Raw genomic sequence first — 19173 nt, forward strand, 5'->3', positions numbered from 1 at the left:
AGTAAACGTATGTGAATTCAACTTGCTATCACAACATTCAGTCCTGATAATAAACCAAATATTCATTCATTTTCACGATTTTAACCCTTTAAATACCAGTTTGTTTACATGATGCCACTGTTTGTTAAATGAAAAGAACACACACATAAAAGTATTTTCCATATACTTACTCTGGTCTTTTATTGCAGTTTTTGAAATGTAACTTTTTTTTGTACTAAATGTTGTTTTTTATTAGTTGCATGAGGGTTAAGTTTTATTACGAGGCAAAGCCCCCTACAGGACACCATAGGCATGGCATGTATTTGTCCTGTGTATATTGTCTGTCTGACGTGTACAGTGCTGTGAAATCAAACTTCCTCTCGGGATAATAAAGTCTAAGTCTATGGGCCACAACACAGGTAAACTGCCCTACAGTATCTAGTGAAAAAACTGAAATATGTTGTGCTTTAAGCTGGAGGATGAGATGTAAACAGCTTTGCCATTTTGCAGAAACAATGTCCCAGCTACTCAGAATAATCTGCTTGTGAACGTTTTTCTTCAGAACTAGCAATAAAGAAACACTTCTGGTGAAAAATTGCATCATAAGTTATGAAACTATGACTGTGTAGTGGTAGTAGGAGTAGTTTCTTGGTCGCGATACCTCCAAATTCTGCCAGCGTTTACAATTGTGTGTATTTGGATACAGAATGGGGCCAAAGGGTCCGCTAGGGCTCTAACTGAAGTTCCTCATAATCACTTTAATATAATATAATTAATATATTTTATATTCATGGTGCCGTGAAAAAGAACTTCCTCTTGGGATAATAAAATCTAACTCTATGGACCAGAACGCAGGTAAATGGCCCTATTTAGTGAAAAATAGTAAAGAAAGGTACAAAAACTCATCCAGGGCCACAGAATGAAAGCCTGTTGACATGGGATGCATGATTTTTAAGCTGTAAAGAGTGGGTTGAAAGAGAATAAAAATAGTTTTAATGGTTCATACTATGTAGAACAGTTGTAGCTGTATGTCTGTGTTATACACAGTGTATTATAGACATATTATATGAGCTGAGGTTGAAATTTAAAAGGGGAAAAACAACACCTTTATCAAAATGCATACAAAATGCATCCACAATGACTGAATATGTTGCATGAGGGTTACACACACTCCTCACAGCCATCATAGATGCACTGATGCATGCATGCAGACCAGCCTATATCACATAAATACGTCCATTTTGCTTCCTTGTGTAACGGTTCGGAAGAATTAATTAGCCGGCCGGTAAAGCTTCTCATCACATGGGTGCAAAGCTGCTGCCATACGGGGCGGTTAATCCTTTCCACCTACTGACATGCGTTAACGCACACTGAACCGCAGCCTGCAGCAGCCTCGCACTTTGTTGGACTCTTTGCGTTTTGCCGTTGTGTGAACAAAGGCGTGTCCCGGAGTCATGCATATAATAGCCAGGCGGGCTGCGGCAGGCTTTGGCTCTCCACTCCTCAGCACCCTGTGCACCAGCAGACTCACCGGCACCCGCAGGCTCTGTACGATGGCACAGATCTCCCAGGAACAAGTGGTTTTCGACAAACCCAAGGTAGGTCATCAGTTATTCACACTGTAGTCTGAGTGTTAAATCATTTAAATGGAAAAGGTGCTGAATTATTGACAGCGGCGCCTTTTCCTGGTTTTACGCACGTTGTCAGTGTAAACAGTGAGAGTCCCCCCCTTGACAACGAGAAGTGGACCGGTTGAGAAATGTAGCAGAAATCAAGAGTAAGAATCAAGAAATACTTTTCAGGCTTCTGTTATTTACTATCTGATAAACCGCGTCTGTTTGTTTGAATAAGAGCTGTAGTAAAACAAGGAAGAATTTCTAGTGCCGGTTGTCATGTGACTGTGGTTTTTACACTTGACTCCACAAGCTGCACTTCTCGTATGAATGAAAACAGCTTTCCACACGGGTCCACACACTTTGTCTTTTATTTAGACTATGATCGAAGCTGTCAGGAGAAGAAGAAGTCAGGCTGATATCTGAACTGGGATCCTGCTTCTCAAAGCTCCTGCTGTAGTCAGTGCAAGTCTGGATTCATGCCTGATGGTTGGATAAAGGGAGTCACCCCTTTTTCATTCATTTATTTATTTATTTATTTATTTATTATGGTATTCGGCACTAAGTTATATTAAAGAGTGCTGTAGCTTCATGTGAAATCTGGTTGTTGGTGAGATTGCCGGTGTTGTTGTGTAGTGATTATAAAGAGATATATATATATCGGTATGAGCATATAGGCTGTGCCATCTGCACCGACATGACATCTTTCTTTTTTATAGCGATTATAACACCAGAAAAGATGCCTCGAGTAAATTAAAATAATTCAAGTCCTTGTGATGTTTATGAAGTGTACTGTTAACCTGTAAAATATAATATATAATGATGATTTAATGTTTGTTAAAGCAACATTATGTTGAAATTGGCATTTTGTGCGATTTGGCGCCCCCGACAGTTTCTGAGTGCAACACCACGGTCGTAAATACAAATCCCAGCTCTGTAACAATTTGTCCGCAAACAAAGCTCACCAATGTTTTGTGTTGAACACTTGTATGTTGGAGTAAACATGTATGTAACACTGTGATCCCTCTCACTGAAGGTACATAGTGCAGGAACAAGTGATAGGAGGGCAGAGTGACCGAGACAGAGACACCATTCACCTCATTACAAGACACTGTGCCATCAACATGATTTTGAAGCTGTTATTTTAGGGTTAAAAAAAGTAACATAATGTTGCTTTAACAATAATAAAAGGATCATTGTAAAGAATGCGTATGTATCGGCCCCAGAAATTGAGTATCAGTCGGGCTCTACTTGTAACTGTTTTTCGTCCTCCAGTGGTATTTTTTATTAAATGTACAGAAAATTAGCTTAAAGCTAACTCTGGTTGCGCTATGAAGCTGTGCACTGTCTTTAAATAAATACATGTGACAGAGCTTCTGCATGATTCCTGAATTCTTTCTACTGCTAGCAGAGACACCTGACTTGCATAAAAAAAGCCTTAAAGTGGAAATGCCCCTTTAACTGCCAGCTAGTTGAGTTGCACATCAGGCACACGGGCATGAAATGTAAACTCACCGGTGCCCTTTGGAGTCTGTGTGCTGACTGAGACCTGAGTGCGCCTGGGCTGCCCAGGAGCTGACGGCTGATAAGAAGAGAGGAAGTGACTGAGAAGGACACACGGGCCTCCACACTGTGTGGCAACAGAGCCCATATCATGTGTGTGTGTTGGTGGGAATTGTAAAAGGAGAGACCTCTGGGAGTGCCGGCTGCTCGCAGAGATAATCTCATTAAATATTAATTTGCTGTTGTAGAGTCGATACGACTGGTGGGGTCGTTGTCTGTTGCCGCAACCTTCACCGGTTCACCATCCATGCTTCATATGTGCCGACAGGAGCACTGTAGCTCCAGGGTTATTACACCGTGTGCTCACGTAATGACGGAGCTCGTAAAAATCTGAGTAGAGTCACTCTTCTGATGACTTGCAACTTGAAATGATTTGAGGCTCGACTTGGACTTTTTAAGACTTAACTAACTTGATTCGACTTGAGACACGATGACTGGAATGACTTGTCTGTGTTCATTTTATAGTTTCAGTTTAGTTTGTTTTTTTTAAGCCTGTCTCAGTATTTCTCCATTGAAAAGCGTTATTTCTTTTTTGTTTGATTACATTTTTTTCCCACTGAATATCAATGATTGTAATACAAATTCAATTTATTGTCAGACTTTTTGAACAAGTTAGATAAAGTGACACAATATCATTATTAGTCAGGTACTGATACCTTGGATTTGTCTTCATAAAGACTGGATACTGCAGGTAAGACTGACTTGATTTGCCCCAAATATATTCCTTGGGACTTGAGACCAAATGACTTCAGTCACATGTCTGAAAATCACTGAACATTTCTGATGAACCATAGAAACGTACTTGTACTTGAGATTTTACAAAGATAGCTTCTTGTCACATTTATGGCACATATCAACATGCACCTCAGCAAGAATGAACCTCACCGTCAACCTATTTCTGGTAATGTGTATATTTAGGATTTTATTTTGTTAACATCAAATATTTATTACAACTGCTGCTCAACAATTTCTGTCAAAATATTTGTGTCAGTCTTATCTTATTTTGATTTCTTGGAAAAACAATGAAAATGTCAAAATCTTCTGTTTTCTGGCCAACCAAAAGTCCAACATCCAAAGAAATTCGTGGGAACAGCAGCAAATCCTTGAGGTTATGAGAGTAGAACCATATTTAGACATAATTAAAAACTTAACCTGACACAAAAGGTGTCAGATTCAGTGTTGTGCGTCTCGTTCTCTGGAAAATAACTTGCATAACAGGATCCATTCAAGTGTTACTGATGTTCATGTATCGTCAGATTGTATGTTAGATACAGCACACATCTTCAATCAGTCAACAGGAGGCTGACTTGCAGATTCAAATTAGTATAAATTCCCCCGACTTCTATACATATACCTCCTCTATAGCTGACCACGATGTACTACAGGAAGTACTGTGTGTACTGAACAAATTGCTTGAGGATTTCCTGAATGCAGAGATGTGTTTACCAGCTGTTTGGTGTCTGCGAAGAGCTCTGATGCTCCAGTGTCACTGACAGAGCCGGCCTCTGAGAAGAATAAAAAAGATGTAAACAAAAGAGACGCTCAGAGGCTTTCAGCAGAACATCTTGTTGTAAACATTCAGAACATCTGATCCCGACATCTTTCTTCTCCTTTGTCACACAGATGGACACAGCTGTACAACGTGGATGTAAACGTCAACCACAATTAGGGCTGCGCCTAACAAATACTGTCATTATCTAACGGGTTATTCCAGGTGACATTCATGGCTAATCAATGAATCGCATGACACTCGCATCATCAGATAAATAGCCGTAATTACCAAATGATCTCTCTAAGTCGAAGCTGGTGTCCTTAAATGTTTTGTGTTCATTTAAAGCACGATGTACACTGGAAGTTTCAAAAAGGGAACTAAAAGGGAATAAACCCTAAAGCCTAATGTTTTCCTTAAGTTATAATGTCTTATCAATGATTTCTCTTCTGGAAAACTGTTGAAGTAGATGTTTTGATTCAGGACATTTTGTCTAAATAATGTTGTTATAAGAACTGTGCTGAAGTTGTTGTGGATAAAAATATGTTTCACTCAAACGTGTGAGTCCTCTTCTTGTCCAGACGGACACGAGGCAGCATTAAGTGTCTGCACTTTAAACCAGTTTCAGGTCCAAAAAGATGACATATACTTCATTTATTTTAAAATATCTGCACCCTGATTGCTCATTTGTAGTGATTTTCTATCCATTGTGACAGTTTGGAGAATTTTTCCTCAGAAACTCCTCCTCAGAGTGACCTTTAGCATATTTCCAAACTCATCCTTTAAAAGATGTTTATGACATCAGACACGTTCCTGGTCTCTTGGATGAAGCTCAGCTGTGGCCATGAGTTGGCTCCTTGACAGCTTCGCTAAACACTCCGGCAGCGTCGTATTACATTTCAACTGAAGGATGTCTGCTTTCACTTCCAGTCGTCCAGAGCTTAACAAAGCCGCAGTTAATGTGGGTTTAAATCTTTAATAGTTCTCTGTTACATGAAATTTAAGTTGATAAACATCTTTGGATTACTTTTATTAAGGTTAAGGTCATGAATGAAGTTATTCTGCTTCATCAGGACTATCCGGGTGTGCTTTCATCAGGCTTGATTGACAGTAACCAAACCAGCCACAATCGTCATTTTAGCTAAAAACCTGACTGGTGCATGGAAGTATGTGAAGCAAAAATGATGATCCCATCACTCATAGGCAGACGCTGATTAAGAAAATGAGATGTCAGGGCCTTTAAAGCAGCAGTACACGGCACAGATGTATATGAAATATTTACCAAAATGAACTGAGACACAAATGGAAAAGGAAATGCGAAACACGGGAAATCAAAGACAGTGCTCCCAACGGCTGCTTTCGCTGCACATAAGGAGCTTTAATCTAGGGCTGATTTCCTTAACTGTGCTAATTTTCTCATTCATCATCAGTCCCATCAGGAAACAAGAATATCTGTCGTCATTACATTTTTATTTCATCCTCACTCTGACTCATGAAGGGGAGTTCAGGCCTCGGTTGTTCAAAGGAGGAGCATGATTTATCTGTGTCATCTGCCAGAGTAAATCACAGCTCTCGGCGCTGGAAGGAGAGACGACCGTGCCTGAGGCACCTGTGGCCTTTTCCCCATGCCTTGCCCAGTCATGCGTTCTGCATTCATAATGGGGTGCGGCCAAAACGCTGAAGTTCAACACCAACACCACCGCCACTCTCTCCTGCTGCTCTCTTTGTTAACACCACTGGCATTTTTCAGTTCTTCTCCTCTACCATGTAGTGTGCTGTTAGACTCAGATGTATGGCCATCTGTTTGAGGACATCATGATTGACTGATTCATTATTGATTATCTGTCTCACCCACAGGTTGAGCTGCATGTGCACCTCGATGGAGCCATCAGGGTGCAGACTATTCTCGATGTTGCCAAGTAAGATAGTTTACATTTAATTATATTCCTTCAATATTGACTTTAGACTTTATGTGTTTGTACTGAGACTCAGGTACACATGGTTGCATAGATAAGAAAGTGTCGGTGTTCCTTTGTGAGCACAAATGTTTCCAGTTGATTAACTGTACTTGTGATTATTAATAACTGATGAAATAAAATAAGGCACAGCTGATATCAGCACATTATCACAGATATATCAGTTTGTCTTGGCAAAAATAACAAACAATTGCAGTACAAAGATGCAAAAGATATGAATTTATATAATACAAATGACGCAATTACAAAATGTGCGCTCACTAATCTTAAATACTCAAATTTATAAGACAATGCTTTTGATTATGTGTTTAAGGTGCAGTATGTTAGAATTTTAGTTGGAAACATTCAACAAATATATAAGATTATCAACTATTTTCCATTTCTTTTCAGGTTTCCGTTGTCGATTGGTTAGGTTTAGGCAACAAAAATGCTTTGTTACGTTTAGGAAAAGGTGGTTTTGGTTAAAATATACCCTTTCATAATGTTAAACATGCGTGTGAAAGGATATATTCTCCCACGAGTTGCTTAGCTATTACATTACAAAAACGTGATTGGTCAGGTTCAATGACGGTCCTGGAGCAAAATTTATGATGTTCCAGGAAAAATGCATTCTCGCGTACAGAACAGCAGAACATCCGACCCATTGGTTCTGTACCATTGGTAATGTAAAGATATAGATCATCAGCATACGACTTGGTGCATCTTCTAGAATCTAATCTACGTAGCTGTCAAGTCAGAAGCTCAGGCCTCAATACATCATACAAACAACAGCCTCTGCTGAGTCTTTCTTTTATGAGAGCAAATCAGTCTAGATTTATATGGAACAAAGTACTCATTTAAATTTCTACACTGTCCTTGAACTGTTTTCTTTTTTCCTCTCGTCCTTCCAGGAGACGCGGCATCTCTCTGAAAGCAAACACCGTGGAGGAGCTGACACAGATTATTATTGTCGAAAAACCTGGCACCCTCACCACGTTCCTGGGCAAGTTCGCGGAGTACATGCACGTGGTTGCGTAAGTGCCAACAGTTTCGTAATTACTGAAGGTGCTTTCTTGCCGAGCAGGTGACAGAAAAGGGCAAAGATCAACACTTGAATGATTAAGAGTCAGTGTCCGCCTCGTTAATGTTACAGGAATGTTACTCCAACAAGGTCCACAGTGAGGGTCAGAGTCCGGTCACAAAGTGTGTTATCGCTCATGTGCAGTTAAGGTACACACTAATGATGCTTTCAAAGTCTCTTTAAACCAGAGTGTGTAATTTGTGACTGATGGTGTTGGGACACCGCAGGATTATGCAATGTAGGTCTTTAGCACGCTGGTGAGGGGGCTGATTTGAAATGCCAGACATGCAGAACAGGAAGACATCACTATCGAGCTCAAGTGTCACCTTGGCAACCAAACTAAGAGGAGAGTAAAGTCGTTCGTGGACTCTTTCCGGTGTCACTCTGTCTTATATTTAGTCCTCCAGTGGCAGGGCTGAACTGCTAATAGAAGACCAAATACAGTCTTTCAGATACTCAACAGCCGTGAAAGCTTTCAACAATGCCGGTCTGTCGTGGCCGGACTCCAGTGCACAGTTGTGTATAATGGACCCTTCTGTATCAGGGCTCTTGAAAGCCTTCTGTGCGTTATAGTTTTTTTCAACAACATAGGGAACTTGCCAGCTGAGTTTGGCTCATGCAGATTTGTTGTATGAGCTTGTGATTGTGCGTGTTGTTTGGGGGGGGGGGGTTGGCGGCGGGTGAGAGGACGCTGGAAACAACAGGCATTCAGATCTGTGCATTCACTTTCAGTGTAAATGCTGGAAGCAGTGTTGTTGCCCGTCATGTGATGAGGGACAGAAAGAGGGAAACAGAGCTGTGGTTCTTCTAATATTTTCACAACACGACACATGCAGCACAGTCATACTGGCAGGACAGTCAATATGCTTGTAATGAAAAATGTTTTGGGTGGGGCAGGTGGCTGTGTCATATTTCACTTTGTAAGCCCCCCCCAACATTATTAATATTTCCATTGGATCTTCACCTTGACTAAGCCAAAGGGCTGCAACTAAATATAATATTTATTAGCGATTCATCTGCTGATTATTTCCTTGATTTTCTGTCTGAAAATGCCCGTACATTTTTTTTAAAGCCAAAGGTGACACCTTGAGATTGCTTTTTTGTCCAACTAACTCTCTAAAATCCAAAGATATTCAGAATTTGAAAGAAACGCTGCAAATGTTCATATTAGTATAAATTACAATGGCCCTCAGTGGAGCGCTTACCACCACCAAGGCCCAACAGTCCCCTTTAATTCAATCAAGCCAAATCCAATAGAAGACACATGTAGATCTGGATTTTTATTTGGATCTGCATCAAATTGTACTAACTCATAGATACCAGTCACCTAAATATTACATTTTTTTACAAGATCAAGATCTATGCATTATACCAGGAGAAATTGACAAAAATGTAGAAAAAGAAAAACATTCCCTATCTTGCAATGTTAAAGAAACATTCCTTGATCTGTCCCTTTTTATAAATGGGTCCTATTCTGGCCTGAGACTCATCCTCCATCCAAGTTTCTTGGAAATCCACTCAATAGTTTGTGTAATCCTGTTTGTGTAATCCTGTTGACTAACCAACAAACGGACTCGGGTGAAAACATAACCTGCTTGGGAGAGGTAATTTAAGCAGAGGGATTGATTTGTATTTTTGCTTGGAAAATAACTTTAATGACAAGAATTTGTTTATCACAACAGTTGCAGCGTAATTTTCTTGTGCACTGATTAGTTAATTGAGTTATCAGCTCCACTTTATCGACTTTGTTTATTTACATACATGGTTACACAAAGATTATTGGGTTAACTGATCATACTGACCTTCCAAACTGCAGACTAAACAATAACAGTCGGTGACATACAGAGTTTAGATCTGTCGTAGCCAAACACACCTATATGACCCGGCATAGAGAAATGCTGTGTTTTGGATGATATTTACGATTTACAGTATTTCTCAGAAGGGAAAGATGACATTTTAAAAAAAAACAATGGCCGCGTCACTCATTATGTGTTTCTCTTTTTCAGCGGAGACAGAGAGGCCATAAAGAGGATAGCCTACGAGTTTGTCGAGGACAAAGCCAAGGAGGGAGTGATTTATGTTGAGGTCCGATACAGCCCGCATTTCCTAGCGAACACGAAAGTGGATCCCATACCGTGGAACCAGAAAGAGTAAGACTTTATTTGAGTCCTGTGTTGTGCTTTTAGGGAGGGAAATGTAAAGTTTGGCTCATTGCACATTTTCTCACTGTGTTTCATTCAGAGGGGACCTGAGCCCAGACGAGGTGGTGCACCTGGTTAACGAGGGGCTCAGCGAGGGGGAGAGGGCCTTCAATATCAAAGCCAGGTCCATTCTATGCTGCATGCGCCACATGCCAAGTAATGAACTGTTCATGCTCCTGTCTGCCCAAACAACCTTATGAGATAAGGTTCTTTACTGTCCTGTCCTCTGTTCTGTGTCAAAGCTCTGCCTCAGTTGTTCTTGTTAGGTAACGCAGGAGCACCACAGGAAGACACAATGCACTCAGGAAGGGTCATTATTATTATAAACTCATATTAATCTTATTATTCCCCATGATGCATATCGTTACCACGCAGTGAAACCATGAATCTTCAAATTACACATCCAGTTGTGATTGGTTTAAAGAAATACAAACGAGCCTCCGACACCTGAATGATAATTGGTGCAGCCAGAACTTTCTCCAGTGGTGACACAGCGCTATAGAGAGAGGTCTGGCTTTGCAAGACCACGGTAAATGCTAACATCAGCATGTTAACGCGCTCATAATGACAAGACTATTTCACATCAGCCTCAGCTGATAGACGAAAAGTCAGGGGATCACCAAAGGGAATGGCTTATTCTGAGAAGGACATGATTGTCTGTACTATATTTAATTGCAGTCCATCCAATAGTTGTTATGTTAATGATCACTAAAAAAAAGGTTTTCATATTAACACAGACAGTATTTGACAACATATACACCAATACTGATATATCAGTCGGGCTCTACTAAAAGCCAAAAATAGCAACCTGCTTGTGGTACTAGAGGTAAAGTTAGGGGATCACCAACATCATTAGTATTCATCCTCTGGAGACCATGAATGAATGTACAAAATGTCCCAACAATCGATCGAAGAGTGGTTGAAACAGTTCAGCCTTGGGGTGGTTGAGCAAAAACTGACGCTGATATTTCCATCGATGGAGCCAAATAGAAAGGCTAAAAACCTCAGTCAATTCTCTGAAAAAAAAAAGTATTGACATAAAAGCTGAAACCAGCAAGTTTCAAGTAGATGATTTGGAGATACATGGTTTTCACAAGTCGGTAGTAATATGTGCTTCATGAGTACTATTAGAGTATTGGAGTAGTGGTTATACCAGTAACAGCACACTGAGACATCAAGCTGAAACCAGTCAAAGTAACCTGAGCAGCAGTTTCAGTATGAAAGTGAAGCGATGTCTGTTGCAGCTCTGCTCTGCTCCGTTCATGCAGCTGTTTCCTGTGTAACCCGACAGCCAAGTGCAATTCATCTCTGCCAATCTGCATTTGGTGCTTTTACTTCCTGAACTCGTGAAGGATATTGGTTTATTTTAGAAGATAAAGTGCTATCAAACCAAAACATCATTTTTTTTTTGCTGTAGCATAACTATGAAAGATACTATGGATGTAGCATGAGGCTTAAACCGTATCATCACATTTCATCTATACATCATCGGCATGTGTGTGTTTATGCGTGTGTTTAAGATGCAGGACCAAACTGTGTAATAATATATGGACATTTTTTAAACTCTCCAGGCTGGTCCATGGATGTTGTGAAGCTGTGTAAGAAATATCGCAAAGAAGGAGTGGTTGCCATCGATCTAGCAGGCGATGAGTCACTCAACTGTGAGGCCTACCCAGACCACAGGAATGCCTACGAGGTGAGAGAAGAAATGTCGACAAACAATCAGACAGCGTTTGAGGGCGATTAAAAAGGTGCGGGCCTCAAGTGTCACTTGTATTTAATTAAAGCCTCACAGGCTAAATAATACCTTGGCCTGAAGCATAATGGTAACTAAAGTCTGCTAAACAATAGCTTGTTCTGCTGCTTCAATAGTGTTTTGCACCCTTGAATATGTTAGTGTGTTAATGATTTCTTGCACAGTTAAGCATAAAGTATGACTGCTGGTGATAAAAGGCAGACAGTGTAAAAACAGAAGCAGACTGCTTACCTTGGCACTAAAGCACAGTGGGCATATTTTTTTATTTATAATATATTGAGTCATTTTGAGGTTGTAAAAGGATTTTATAGTCCAACTAGTGTTCCCACAGGCTTGAGGCTGATAAAAAAAATAAATATGGCTGCAGTTTATCACATCAGCAACTTTCAGGAATCCTTAGAAAGATTTGAGGCTGTGTCGTATAACTGCAGAGACGACAGCTTCTTTTTATCAGTGGCTTTGGCTCGAGGGATGGAAATGGTCCGGAAAAATTTTGAGGATGGATTGCCATGAAATTTTATGAAGAATTTCATGGTCCCCAGAGGATGACACTACATACTGAAGTGATCCCCTGATCGAGCACCGTCAGCAGGTCAAAGTTATTGCTAATCTACTGAATTATCTCCGAGATATACTGAACATCTTTAAGTTGGTTGTATTCTGGTATGGTTTGATTCTCAGATGATGTGATCGCCTGACTTTTCCTCTAACACCAGGTGGACATTTGTTGGTTTTAAGTGAAATGTCTCAACCATTTGATGGATTACCATTTGGTAGTGTTACATGTCAAGATAAGATAAGCCATGAAATATAGAAATATTCATGTCCCCCTCAGGATATAGTGTAATAATTCTGATGATCCCTTAACTTTTCATCCAGCAACACCATCAAGTCAGAATTTTAAAAATGCCAACATGTTAAACTAAGATGGTAAACATTTTATATGCTTAACATCAGCATATTAGCATTGTCACTGTATGTGCAATAGCATGCAGACATCAGATTTAGCCCATGACTGGGCATGACTGTGTGTCTGAAGACTCTTAGTCTTGCCTAATTATGTATTTATGTAGTTCCTGTTAAATGTAACCACATGATTCAATATCATAAAACTATTTCACAGACTTGGTAAAAAGCTGCTGAAGGGCTTGTTTGGAGCCGACTGTTATATAACCTGAATATAACCGTCATGTTATGCAGGTGTGCGTCCTAATTTACCAGACTGATGTATCCATTGTGGGTTTTACCAGTGTTACTTCTCCAAATAGAATTTTTTGCCAGAGAGAAAATAGTCCTAAAACTAACGAGGACTTAAATGTCTTTATCTGAGATCAACACAGTATGGGAGTAAAATTTAATACTCTCAAACCAATTTCCTCTTAAGCTCTAAGGCTTCTCAGAAAAATCCAATTTGGTTTTCAGACGGCATTTATTGATTAATTTAGAGAATACCACCGCAAGTAATCAATTTTGCCTGACAGGCCGTAATGAATGTGATAGATTAATCAGTTAATACACTACAGCGCTGGACGCGTGCAAGGTCTTATCTGAGATTAATTACTTGCATGGGTACAGGAAGGGTAGAACTAACTGGATGTGTGTATTTATGAGTGTGTGCAGGTTAGTGTGTGTGTGTGTGTGTGTGTGTGTGTGTGTGTGTGTGTGTGTGTGTGTGTGTGTGTGTGTGTGAAAGAATGCAGTGTATGATTTGATTTCTGTTTTGTATTTTCATAAAAAAATTTCCTTATGTATCAATCCACCTTATTATTATTATACAACTACAGAGTATCTTTTGCTTATTGCTTAATTCTCCAGAGTGTTTTCACTACCCTCAGCGTGTGTGAGTGGTTCTGAAATCCAACTGATGTGATATTGATGGTGCTTCAATTATTAACGTGAAGCAGAACTCTCAGAGCAGAGTCCATGCTCATTTTGAGGGTTATCTTCATTACGACATGACCTCCAGATACACTCGTGCAGATTAAGTAAGCCGAGGCTGGCGTGTCCAAGGTTAAGAACGCTGAAATGAAAAGAGGTGGTCAAACTAGCGGGATGTCTTGTCTGTATGTAGTTTTCAATAGATGACAAATTACACGTGTAACAAGTCTCTCATTCGTTATGTCACTGTGTATCCAGTGGAAAATGTTTCATCCAAAGCAAAGTCCTTTCCCTCTGAAACCTAACGAGTATGTTAAAAAGGCGCCTCAGTAGATGCTGCAGTAGCGCAGATGTGAAAGCCAGATGTTTGGCTGTGCTGCTTGTTTGCTGATGTGTCCCTTGTTTGATTTTGTTGACAGGAAGCAGTGCTTTGTGAGATCCACAGGACAGTTCACGCAGGCGAGGTGGGGCCGGCGTCTGTTGTGAAGGAGGTATGCAGTTTAACAATAACACGAGACATTTCGAGCAGGCTGGTGGAGTCATATGAGAAATCACTTGCCCTCGGTGTGCAGCTCAGTAGCATCGAAACAAAACAGTGAAGTCATGTATTAACAATAGAAATGACCGAACCAGCTAAACAGGGAGACAAGAAGAATCAGTAAGACAGTGAGGAGCAGACTTTTAAATCCATTTATGACCCTAAGACATGAACATCTGTCCTTTGGAAAAAGGAGCACACGTACAAATATGAATGTGTAGATGCATATACAGTGAGTGTCCATCTCAGCTGCTACGTCTCAAAGCCTTTAGTGTAAAGCTAGAGTCTGTCTCCGTGGCTGCCATAGTAAGTGGCCACTCTCTAAGGAAGCCATTCTTCAAAGTGACAGTTCAGCTACGCCACAACCGTTGCAAGTGTGCTTCTAGAAATAGCCGGCAGATTCTGCTGACACTTACCACATGGAAGATTTTTCCTGGTTTGTAACCTTTTGCGTCCACCTTTGTGACCCCTGTCTGATATTTTAGGCCGTAGACGTGCTGAAAGCTGAACGTGTTGGACATGGTTACAATACCCTGAAAGACCAAGACCTGTACAAAAGACTGCTGGCTCAGGACATGCACTTTGAGGTGAGGAACTATTCAGAATTATCACCAGCAAGGGTTATTTATTAGAGCAGAAATCTGTCCGTTATCTAGTAAACATAGTGTGCCCTGTTCATCATTACATTATTCTGAGGTGCAACTAGATGGTAATATATTTGAAATTCCTCGAAATTCCTTGAAAATTCAGTTACTTGGTAATTGGTAAGTGTGTTAACCAAAGTAAGACCATTTAATCAGGTAATCATAGTGAATGAGTTGACTCATAATATTAGAGAACCTATCAGGAGCACAGTGATACGCTGACCCCTAGTGGAGCCTTAAATATCACAGCTGGAAGAAGAAGGACTGCAGTGATTCAGGTTCTCAGTGCTGCCTTTGCTGTTCTGGTTGCAGGTCTGTCCTATTTCCAGTAAGCTGACAGGTGCCTGCGACCCAGACTTCACCAAGCATCCTGTCATCACGTGAGCTGCGCTTATTTTACCTGGAAGTCTAATAACTAACCTGTATTAAAAGTATATTTAGGCTCTAAATTCATTTCCTTTGTGCAGATTCAGAAAGGACAAGGCGAACTACTCCCTGAATACAGATGACCCTCTGATCTTCAACTCAAACCTGCACCTCGACTACAGCACCGCGCACAAATACATGGGATTCACCGAGGAGGAATTCAAACGACTGGTGAGATCAAATGCATGAGTAATTATAGCTGTGCTTCACAGGATGCAGCCGTTTGAACATGGTTTGAAGCGATAGCATGAGGTGTAGACGCCCCGCGCATGCTAATGCCTTGCTCAGGAACAAAAGCTTGCATAAAAGCAGTGTTCTGCTGCACACTGAAAAGCCTCTGATCCTTTTAATGATTACTAATTATTTTTTAAAATGTGTTAAAAATCGACCACATTCACACGGCGGCCATATTCCTCTGATGTCATGCTAAGAGTGAGGAGCTCAAATGCAAAGGGATAATTTCTGTTTTCCCGCGTCATATAAATGTAGGGAATCTGACAAATATTCGTCATTTTACTACTTCCCAGTTGATCCGCATCTGACAAGATGATGAATAACGAAGTTCGGAGGGAAATCCGGCCATATTTCAGAATAAAACAACATATTTGATAACCCAAGCTAACATTAGCATTCAAACTCTTCCTAGCTGACATTATGTTTCATTGCATTCAGTGAGTTTCACTTCAAGGCTTAAATAAGTGTGTCCAAAATGCGAGTTGATATTTTAGAATAAATTCACACCTTTCCTTTTTTATTGTGTAATGCTATCAAACGGTAATGAAGGAAGCTAACCGGTTATCAAATATGTCGTTTCACCTTGAAATATGACCCGATGTCCCTCCACATTTTCACAATCCATCGTCTTTACAGTTGCTGATCAATCAGGAAGTGGTTGAATGATAACAATCTGTCAGATTCCCTGTGTTTAAAGGATTTGCAACCAGGAACACAGCACTTCGATATTTCAGCTTCCCATCCTGAGGGAAATAGCCGCTGTACGCTAATAGTCTATTGTGCTTCACATCCGGGCTCCATCAGGCTTGCAAATGGATTGAGTTCCCAGTAGATCATTAAAGGAGTGGTTAAACATTTCGGAAAAGGCTCTTATATTCTTCTTTGCCAAGAGTTAGATAAGAAGATCAATACCGTTCATGATGCATGATGGATGTGTAGCTACAGCCAGCAGCTGGTTAGCAGCTGAGGAGGAAGCAGTGAGCCTGGCTCCGTCCAAAGCTAACAAAATCTGTCCACCACCAACAGCAGCATCAGCAGCTCTAAAACTTTGTCTGTTCAACCAAGGTAAAAATGATGTTTTTACTGTGGGTAATGTCTCAGACTGTTTCTTGACTGGAAGCATTGACTTCCTGAAGTCTGGTCGTCGCCATGAGGTTGACAGAAGCAAGTCTGACTGTTGGTATGAGCCAAATCTGTGTGTTACTGGTTTAAAAATCCCCTCATAGCTGGCAACCTACATGCTGACAATGGCAAGTCATTCTAACATTAACCTGGTCGCTAACAGCGCTACTGAAGCAAGCTAACAGCTCTTACCTTTTCTTTGCTAAATCTTGGGTTTAGCCCCGCCCAAGATGATTGTGATTGGTTTAAAGAAATATAAACTAGCCAGGAAGTTTATCATGGTAATCTTGAGTCCCAATTATTTCTGCAGCCCTCATTTTTCTGTGATGGAATGAGAGGAACTCATACTACTTTGTCACAGCAAACATTCATGAAGTTTGGTTCGGTATTGAATTTATTATAGGTCTAATGAAACTGTGAACAAATCTGCTGGGTTAGAAATAAACATACAGCAACTTGACGGATTCATTTAGTTGATTAAACAAAGCTGTGTGACTCAAATGTTCTTTGTTGCATGGCCTCTTAACTTCTGATTGATAACAGCTGGTGACTTTTCTGGGCTTGTTTGATACACCCATTAGACTGAGCCACAAACACCACAGTGGGAAAGTCTAAAGAGCTCAGCATTAATCTGAAAGTGCACATTATTGATTTGAACGAGTCAGGAAAGTCACTTGAAGATATTTCAAAGCAGTTACAGGCCCCAAGATCAACTGTTCAAATTCTTTGTAAGAAGAAAGTGCATGGCACAGTTGTGTCACTGCCACGATCATCTGCTGCTGAGAGAAAACTGGTCAGGTTGGTCAAGAGTCAACCAAAAACCACTAAAAAGCAAGTCTGTAATGAATCAGAAGCTGCTGGAAGACAGATGTTAGTGTCCACAGTCAAGAGTGTTTTGTATCAACATGAGCTGAGAGGCTGCCGGGCAAGAAAGAAGCCCTTTGCTCCAGACGCGGCACCTTAAAGCTCGACTGAAGTTTGCTGCTGATCACATGGACAAAGTAAAAGCTTTCTGGTGGAAAACTCTGAGGTCAAATAAAACAAAAGTTGAGTTGTTTGACCACAACCAAGGCCTTTCACCCCAAAAACACCACACCTACTGTCAAGCATGGTAGTTGTAGTTTTTTGCTGCCAGTGGATCTGGTGCGCTAAAGAAAATAATGAAGAAGGATGATTATCTCTAAATTCTTCAGGAAAACCTAAAATCAAATATTAGAATTACTGCATGTATATTTCTGACCCAGCAGATTTTTACTGACTTACTTCCTGACTTGTGTCTTGCAGAACATCAAGTCTGCAGAGTCGTGCTTCCTGCCTGAAGAGGAGAAGAAGGAGCTCCTCCAAAGACTGTACAAGGCCTACGGGATGATGCAGAGCACTGCCTTTTAAACCAGACAAGGAAGTCTGAGGAGAAAACTCACCCAGGGAAAAAAAACAAAACGCTCTGAATCTCCCCACCTGACACAACAGAATGTCTTTTTCCTCATTCATAACCAGACAAAAAGCCAACAGAGTAATATTTAAAATATGCCGTTTCTCACATGGCTGCTGCCTTCACTTCAGACATCTACCTGTACATCTTTAGCTCGTGTGTGGCCAGTATCCCAACTCAGATACCTTTTATACTTTAGTTTACAGTGCAGTTCTCAGAGGATGTCATCATGGAGAAGATTTTCTCATCCTTACTCTTCATCTTATGTTTACATCCTGTTGTCATAAAGAGCATCAGGGAAACTTTTTATGCACAATTACTCAATTACCTTTAATACTTGGTCAGTGTGTTAAGGAAGGAAACGGGTGGTTATTTGTTGCTCATCTGTCATTCAGGTGTCCTGTCGTACGTTAGTTGAAAGCATGTGGTGAAGGAGAACTGAAGAGCTTAACGTTTACTATGAACATCCATTGTTTGGTTTAAGGGGGATCAAGTGTCAGAAACATAATGTGCTTTGTACCCTCCAGACCTAGCTGCAGGTAAAACAGCTAAATACCAAAAGTCTAGTCTTACATTCGAACACTAGGTGGCACTATAGTGTCACCTACATGGACGAACCACACTTGAGGTGGTTTTATGTCTTACTCCATTCTTTTGATATATATTTATTTAAAATATTATTTCTTTTTCATTTCACTTAATATAAACAAAGCACCAGCATTTATAACAGACACATTTATGACACTTTGAGCATCTTTAAGCTTAATAAAAGGTATTATTGAAATCTTTGTGTGTGTCAGCCCATCTCTTTACGCTGATAATCTACAGTAATTTAGCTTCATTTTAACTTAAAGTCACCTTAATGCAGAGCTTTTCAAGTAATTGCTATTAAAGGTGCACTGTGTAGTTTTGGGAAACAGAAGAGAAAGATCTTCATTGACTGATATTGTTTATGGTTAAAGAAATTAAACTGTCTTCAATTTCATGAGGACAACACAATTTCATACCTTTTTACTTTGTTTACATTTGGCGGACCCTGCCACCTTTCTAGCTTCAGACCTTATTTTCCTCTGAGAACAGCTTGTTTATTCGGTTATAGAAAAAAAAATACTTCTATATACTATATTGTAAATTTTAAAATTCTGAGTTTAAATGTATTCTCCAAAACTTCACAGTGCCCCTTTAAAAGGAGGATATGAAGAAAGGCTGCTACAAAAAAAAACACAGCTTTACAGATAAACTGCTCCGTCATCCTCTGTTTC

General features: G+C 40.2%; 1 protein-coding gene across 1 annotated transcript; it reads left to right on the forward strand.

Moving 5' to 3' along the window:
- Positions 1–1433: 1433 nt before the first annotated feature.
- ada (adenosine deaminase) lies at positions 1434–18689 on the forward strand (the record flags this gene model as incomplete). Its single annotated transcript, XM_084367807.1, has 11 exons — positions 1434–1577; positions 6502–6563; positions 7511–7633; positions 9687–9830; positions 9922–10037; positions 11453–11577; positions 13935–14006; positions 14539–14640; positions 15010–15077; positions 15165–15294; positions 17764–18689. The coding sequence occupies 11 exons, from the start codon at positions 1434–1436 to the stop codon at positions 17866–17868; spliced, it is 1191 nt and encodes a 396-aa protein (XP_084223933.1). The 3' UTR covers positions 17869–18689.
- Between the last annotated feature and the right edge of the window lie 484 nt (positions 18690–19173).

Source organism: Pagrus pagrus, assembly GCF_965226575.1.
Source record: "Pagrus pagrus genome assembly, chromosome: 11".
Classification (NCBI taxonomy): domain Eukaryota; kingdom Metazoa; phylum Chordata; class Actinopteri; order Spariformes; family Sparidae; genus Pagrus; species Pagrus pagrus.